Source organism: Geospiza fortis, unplaced genomic scaffold (assembly GCF_000277835.1).
Source record: "Geospiza fortis unplaced genomic scaffold, GeoFor_1.0 scaffold54, whole genome shotgun sequence".
NCBI classification, from domain to species: Eukaryota; Metazoa; Chordata; class Aves; order Passeriformes; family Thraupidae; genus Geospiza; species Geospiza fortis.
In genome coordinates this window covers 4,965,638-4,973,344 of record NW_005054301.1, presented here as the reverse complement: position 1 = coordinate 4,973,344, position 7,707 = coordinate 4,965,638, and the positions used below count along the sequence as shown (strand labels likewise).

Sequence of the window (7,707 nt, the reverse complement as noted above, 5' to 3'; positions counted from 1 at the left end):
CCTACATTACATTTGCCACAAAAATATTTCATGCTTAGTAAAAAAGCAATACCCCAGATGCTCTCTTTGTAACTTGCACCCAGTGAAGAAATCACCCCCTCCGTCCTTCACTGAAACACACTATAGGAATCCCAGCCCCAGTTATCCTCACCTCTCCTCAGTGTCCGTTTCAGAAATATCAGGACCTGTAAGCACAGCCAGATAGCTCAGAATTAAGACAGACCAACAATCTGCACACTGGTCAAGGCCTAGAGAAGTTTTGCAAAGGGCCTCTGAAAACTCAGCTCTTATAGCACTGAACTTAATTCTGGTACCCACAACACCCAGGACCAGCAGTGAGCCTGGGCCACAGCTGCCTGGATTCTTGCCTAAGCTCCTACTCTGGAGTTTAGATAAGTGAGGCCAAAATTTACAAAGGAAAACCTTTCCATGCAAAATCCAAGGAATTAAAAGACCTGGAAGAAATAAGCTCTGACCCAATCCCATTTCCTCTCTGATACTTTAAAAGCCAGAAAAACTGGTGAGGCCCCAGATCCCAAATGCCAAGTCCCAGATCTTCTGTGCTGAAATGAGCAGATTAAACCTGCACCTTCAAGAAGCAGTTGCAAAAATCTGTAAGGGTGATGGATCAGAGTCCTTGTTGTTAACATCAATTCTGCAGAGTGGCAGGAAAGACAGCAAGAATACAGAATTTCCCAGTCTTTAACTTTGACACTTTCCAGTAACTGTTTGGTTTGAACTAAAGAACACCCCCTAGTCTTGCAAGACCAGGTGGCCAGCTGACTGCATTCTCACAAGCACTCTCTGTGGGGCCACTCAGAAGTTCCAGCCCTGTACAGCCCCAGCAGGACTCACAGCTGTAATGACATTCCCATCATGCCCTGCCACAGCTTCATCCAAGAGCACCAGCTTGTCCTGCAGGGAGCGAAATCTCTCTAGAGAGCAGACCTAGAGATAGAACAGGAAGAAGTAGGCATGTGGGACATGAGACAGTCCTCAGGCTGAACCCAAGCTATTATTCATTCCTCTCCCATAAGCCCTTCAGCAACATGAATAACTGCCCTCCCAATAAGTGGACAAATTCTCATTTAGCTGAAACCACATGCTGCATAATCCCTGGAAATCTGTCCACAGGAGTTGCAGTCAACCCTCATTACTGCCCAGTCTAGGACAGCAGACAATGTACATTCAGCACAAACACCCTTGTAACAAGACAAAACTTTCCTGTACACCACAAAACACTAGCCCTGACTAGCCTCCTCCCTAGGAGGAGGGAACGCTGCAGGCCCCTTTCCACAAAGGAGACCAGAGAAGTAGAGTCATAACTCTTTCTCCCTCCTTCTTACCCCACATCTATGGCCTCTCTCAGCCTTTAGCTCACCTCCGCCTTTGAGGAGACATATACAGAGTGAAACCACAATCTCCCTATGTGTTCACTGCACTGAGGCAGCTGAGACTAAGATTACAGCTCCAGTGAAACCACTTCTGCCTTCCTCCCTCCATTTGCCACCAAGTGAGAATGGAGATAAAGCCCCACCCCCTCAGATTTTTAAAATAAACCCAGCCCCAGGGAACAGAAAGGGTAGAAAGGGACACAGCAGTACAGATACCTACTGTTAGAGCCTTGCTGAGGGGACAACTCAAGTTAACAAAGCAACAAAACCCTGAAGTTCTCCTGCTGCTCCTGAGCTAGTGTGATCCCAGCACTGCCACCTGGCAAAGTAACAGACAGGCAGACCACCATCCCTGCTAGGTGCTGCAAGCAACACAGATCCCCTCCTTGCTCCCAGAATAGCCAGGAGCACAGCAAAGTGTAAAGCATTTTGGAACCACCCACCCTCCATCTCTTACAAGCAGGTGGGAGTGCAAAGTCCTTACCTTGCCCCTCTGCATTCTCCTGACTGTATCTTTGGGGCTCCAGTCACCACTGTAATCCTGCCACAAGAGAAATAAAGCACTCTTAAGCCTCAGATCAATTTCAGCAATCTCCAAGCTGCTTTTCACTTCTGCTGCATCAGTGATGGCCTACATGTAGCTACTCACACTGATCATTCAGCCGCTCCAGGAAAGGTGTTAGTAGGATGCATATGTACATTTTTCAGGTGCAAATGTTGAGCCCTCAGACTCTGCATATGCTGGTGTGGAGGGAAGCTAAAGGCCCATATGTTAACACAGCATTTCTAGTGCCTCAGTAAGGTCTGTCATCATATCCTTTATAAGTAGTGCATTGCATCAGGTTGTTGCTTTCAGGACAAACAAAATACACGCAAAACAGACTAACCCAAAACTGAAGGGCAAGGAGTCAGTTTCTTGTTACAATTCAGACAGACTTCTGCTGGTGAGCCTTCCACAGCAGCGTGGAGAGCACAGGGACAACAGCCTCAGGCAAGCACCTGGGGAGTTGCACAAGACAAGGACAATGTGACAAGGCCACTGAAGCCTGGAGGAGGACCATCTTAAGGTCACATGCTACCACTGCTGCAACGACCAGAATTTTGCCCCTGCAGCGGGCAGACACTACGATCTGAAGCACTGGATAAAAAGGGATGGTGGCCTGAGCCACTCCCCACTCAGACACCATAAAGTCATCTAGGTCTCTGTGAGGCACTCAAGCCAGTAGTTGCGATTCAGCTTTCTGCCTCAAAAGGCCCAGAGAAAAGAAGCAACATGAACCAGCTCTGAGAACACTGAATTTTAAATCCATTGAAGATTTATTGAAAGCCCAAATCTAAGGATGAAAAGTCTGACCTAGTCCTTTTGGGAGACCTCAGCACATGAGTCTCTCAAAGCAATGTACAGCTGAGTGTCAAATATCCTGAGCACCAGAGTTCCCTCCAGCACCTCTGGCCAGAGGCATCTTCTCAGCCTGTCACTGTCAGGACACTCATCAAAAGTTGCCACTAACTTTCCCTTTTTTGTTCCACCCCACTTACACCACCCCATTTGCATTTAAGAGGTTGTATAATCCTTCTCCTTCCCGTTTCACTGCTTCTGCAGGCCCAGAACAGAACAAAACAGGGCACTCTTGTTTCTCCTGCTGTGCTTTGAGGAAGTGCTGTCTGTTAGGTTTTGCCATTAATGGCTAACTGACAAAATACAGCAGCCTGGGGAGGATCAGATGGCCAAGGACAGGTGGACCATGAGCCCTAGCAGCTCAAGGATGCAAGTGCCAGCTACTGGAGGAGACTGGGGTCTGGGATTCAGCTACAAAACAAACCAGATGTCTAAGACCAGCTACTGGAGGGACCCATACAGCGTGTGTATGTTCCACTAGTGGAATTGGTCAGACAGAAAGGAAGCTCAGGATCAAGCTTGAGTGTTTTCTTATGTGTCTACTCATAAAGGCATTGGTTTCTGTCTGTGTTAATCCTTGCAGACAGTTGTGTTAGTATTGTGCATGTCTGTCTCTGCAGGAAATATAAGCTCAGTCCTGTTACTGCCTGGACCTAGGGACATGGGACCACAACCTCACACCTAGTAAGAGGAATCCACCTAGTCCCAAAATCTTCTAGATTCTCTAACACTTATCACTGCGTATCTGGTAGACAAACATTCCTGCCAATTGAAACACTGCCTCTGCACAACTCCCTCTCTATTGTCCCAGTGATTCATGAACAAGAAATTTCAAAACTTTCATATTTAAAAAAACGTAAAAACCACATGTGAAGCCAGTTTATCTGACCTGACATGAAAGCAGTTTACACACCAAGCACTATTTTGAAATCCTTTCCACAAGGCTGCTAGCTATTCATTAAAAGGAGTAACCAAAACCAAGACCCTCTGCAAAGCTCTACACTTCTGAGCAAAAGCAGAGAAAGCTTAAATTACTGCAAGGCTGCATTTTGCAGCTCCCTGTCCTATTCCCTGCATTGCCCTCTTCTGTCTGAAACAGCAACTAATCACTTCCCATGAAACCAGTGAAGTAGGAAGTTCACTAATCTTGGTATAAATCAAGCACAGACTGCTCACCTTGTACTCAGCTTTCGGTCTGCGCAGCTCTGGGGCATAGTTTTTAACTCCTGTGTCAGTGAGGGCTGAGAGGGAAAGGCACAGATGAGTAGTACATAAAAATCCTGATTCACACCCACTTCCAAACCCATCCCTTTCTTGATTTTCATGGCAGAAGACCCAAACTTAAGCATCAAATGGCAATACAGCATTGCTCTAAAACAAACAGTTGTCAGTTGTACATAAGTAATTACCCCAAATCATCATGCCAATTCTTTAATTTCTTTGAGGAAAGAACGACCCACAATTCAACTTTTAGACAGTACATGATTCAGCTTCCCTTCTTGCATCATAAGGCAGATGACACTTCCCTTTTTTTTGGAAATGCTTAGTTTTGTGTAAATCTGCACCCCTCCCAGAATGAGGCAAGGACCCAAAACTTACCATCTGAAAGGGACTGGAAACTTGAGAGTTTGTTTCGTCCTGAAATAAAAACACTGATGAGACACTGTCCCTTCACCAGCAACATCTCCTGCACAGGGAACATATGCCTAGACTGCAAGCCAGCTTACTGCAGCTATGTCCTCATAGAACCAGTCACCCTGTACAGTGATTCACACTACACCAGCACAGCTGGGGCTCACCTGCTTACATTCTAAGGCATTGAAGTTGTCTGTGGCATTGCAAACCATACCACACTCCATCTCTATCTGCTCTTTTGCTGCTGAGGCCAGGAGAGGTTAGACCTGAATTCACTCATCTACCTACAGAGCAGAGGCTCAAGCACATAGCACTGCAACATAGGCCATGGCAACACGGACAGCTCCACCCACCAGGGCTGCAATTTGGATGCCTTTCATGACCTTATTGTCATAGTTGAGAGTAAAAAACAGCCCCAAGAAAGAGAGACAAAGTAAAAGCTGTTTTGTTGTCTTGCTGTGTGAGAACAGAGCTGAACTCTTGCAAGCTGTGTGTTTGCCCACAGCCTGCTGCACAGCTCCCCCATAACCAGCTATGCTGCCACTACTGCTATCATGTGCTTGCTGAACCAACACCAACAGCAGCCAGCTGAGCTCCAAATAAAGCATAATCAATCTGTCTTCTCTACAGAACTCAAAATCAAATGAGGGCTACGTGGGTCAAGCCAGTCCCTTTGCAGCCTGCTCTTTTCCACCAACCAAATGGATTGCCACACAGTGCTGTGCTCTACCTTGCTGTTCTCTGGAACCTGGATTTTAAGAAGTTGTAATCTCCAAAGCCCCTTCCCACTCCACAAAAGCATGTGATCTACTGCACAAGACAGTCTCCAATTTCTGACCAGAGAGCAATACACTTCCACCCTGAGGAGAGATTGGAGCTTCCCTATTTGGCAATACACTTCAGATGAAACAATTTACATAAGATAACACATTGCCCCTTGACAGTCTTAAGGGAAAACACATTTGCCAATATGTATTGGTATATACGGAACCTCACCTTTGAACAGGCTGCTTAGGGAGTAGGAAGAAGCTTGTTTGGGAAGAGCAGCATAGGAGGAAGAGCCTTTCTGTAGGCTGGAGTCTCGGCCATCCAGGGAGCTGGTGCTGCCAGAGGCTGTCTCTTTGATTGACCAGGAGATACCTGTGTGAAGACATGTCATTTTTATCCCAGAAAGAGTCTGTAAAGAATGGTCTTCTGGCACAGCAGAAACATTACCAGATGTGTGCTGGTCAGTTCTGCACTAGCACATCAAGGTAAGTCTGACCCTCAGCACTAAGTGGACACAGTGCATCCATCTCTCCATGCAGAATTCCAGTCTCATATAATGCTGCTTGTTAAGCAGTGGCATGTTGTCCTCCAGAAATGCCTGGTTTCAGCAACATTGTACAGCTGGCTACGGCTTGTGTAAAAGGAATATACAGACACCCCCACCTTTTATGTATTATTGCATCAGGCAAAGCATGGTCCTTGTTCTAAAAGTACAAAGCAAGACAGAGAGTCCCTGGCCTACCTCGAACTGCAGAAGCCTAAGAGCATGCTTTCCTCAACACTGAAGACTAAAGATAATTTTCCTTCCCACACAGACAAAACAGCTCTCAGTGTGCATATGCTGCTGGCAACAATGCATGTGTCTCCTTCCTGCCTGTTCAATACAGCTTCCCCTTGTTTTCACACAGCTGCACAACACACATATTTTAGGATCAGGATGATAGACAAAAAAAACCACAATAGGCAAAGAGACCCTGGGTGGGAAAAGAAAGCAGAGGGAAGAGCTGCAGCAAAGGACAAGAAGATCAGTCTCTGAAGATCCTTTGGGTGACCCATATGTAAATTTTCCTGGTTTGACACTGGCTAGTAAGTGTCACAATTCTGTGGGTCATGAACTCAAAAGCACAGCACACAGGATTGTGTGTGGGCCATGAACTCGCTCCCATCATCACTAGAAACACATCTGCTTAATGTTTACAGCTCCCTTTCAAATTTCAAGTGTAAGAGTCATTCTATAAACACACCTTAAACCTTGGATAATTGCTTAAAGTGCTGTGGGGTCAAAACACAACAAAACACAGAAACTTTAAACAGTGCCATTTCAGACAGTGATGTGAAGGAAATTATCATCTGGAATCTCACAGGCCACCTGAGCAAGATGCGCATCAGTCCATAACCACCAAAATAGCTGCTCTGAGCTTGGCTACATATTAGAAAAAACACAGTGAATTCCCTCTACTTGTCTGCACTCCTCTTTTTTAACACAATTTGGGCTTCTGCTCAGCCTCTTTTCAGTGGATCTGCTCAGGTAAATCAAGTAGCTCACAATGTGACCTGGGAGACTTGAATCAGATTAGATATGCAGGATTAGATAGCAAATAATACTCCTGACTTAAGTGACTTGACTTAAGCAGCAATTTTAAACCCCCTCTCTCTCAAAGATAATTTGCAGTACTTCTGCACTTACTTCCCACAGGTTCTCCACTCCAGCTGACCCTCTCGAGGTCATCATCATCATCATCAACAATATCCCGAAGGCTGTTCACTGCCCGTTTGGATTCCTTTAGCTACAGACAAAAGAGTGACCTTGCATAAGGACCATCAGAATTGCAGAATGCACTTAGTTTTCTACTATCATCAAACAGCTCCCAAAGAACTTTGAATACAGCTTCTTCAGCTTCCATTGCTTCTTCTCGGGATGGTATTTTAGTCCTGTAGCTGTGCAGCAGACATAGGAGCCCTTCCTCACCACTGGACAAGGACACCTACACGGACACTAACAGCTCAGCCAGCGGGAGATGCGGTTTGGTGCGTGGGCGAGGAACCACGTCCTCAGGAGATTTGGGACTGGCTACCGTGGAGAGAGACGGGAGCCCTTGGTACCCTCCGCAGTGGGCAGGAGGTGACAATCACCTACAGAACATCGACCCTCCGCGATGTGCAGGCCCGAGACCTGGGCTGGGACGGCTACGGGGGCCCACCCGGCGAGGGTGTCGGACCGGCAGCTCCAGGGCCGGACCTTCCCTACCTGCGAGAGCTCGTCATCATCATCGTCAAAGGTGAAGGCCCGGAACTTGGAGCTGTGCCAGTACTCCTCCTCGTCCGCCCGCACCCTGCTCATCTGCAACGGCACCGCGCGGTTGCCTCAGCACAGGGAGGGAGGGAGGGAGGGAGGAAGGGGCTGCCTCGGTGGTACCACCCCCGGTCCAGCTCCCGATGCCGACGCCCCCGGCCACTCTCTCACCTCGCCGCCCCTCCCGCGCCAGCAGCGCCTCACAGCAGGACAGGGCC

The 7,707-nt window shown here is 47.3% G+C and overlaps 1 protein-coding gene across 1 annotated transcript in view; it reads right to left on the bottom strand.

Moving 5' to 3' along the window:
* Positions 1-7,646, bottom strand: part of VIPAS39 (VPS33B interacting protein, apical-basolateral polarity regulator, spe-39 homolog) — a 13,316-nt gene extending 5,670 nt beyond the window's left edge. Inside the window, exons 1-8 of the mRNA XM_031064256.1 lie at positions 7,445-7,646; positions 6,884-6,983; positions 5,425-5,568; positions 4,393-4,431; positions 3,970-4,034; positions 1,879-1,935; positions 856-948; positions 152-185 (exon numbers count right to left, since the gene is read on the bottom strand). Coding sequence (XP_030920116.1) covers positions 152-185; positions 856-948; positions 1,879-1,935; positions 3,970-4,034; positions 4,393-4,431; positions 5,425-5,568; positions 6,884-6,983; positions 7,445-7,537 — 625 coding nt within the window. The 5' untranslated portion in view covers positions 7,538-7,646. The remainder of the gene's footprint in view (positions 1-151; positions 186-855; positions 949-1,878; positions 1,936-3,969; positions 4,035-4,392; positions 4,432-5,424; positions 5,569-6,883; positions 6,984-7,444) is intronic.
* Positions 7,647-7,707: the final 61 nt, after the last annotated feature.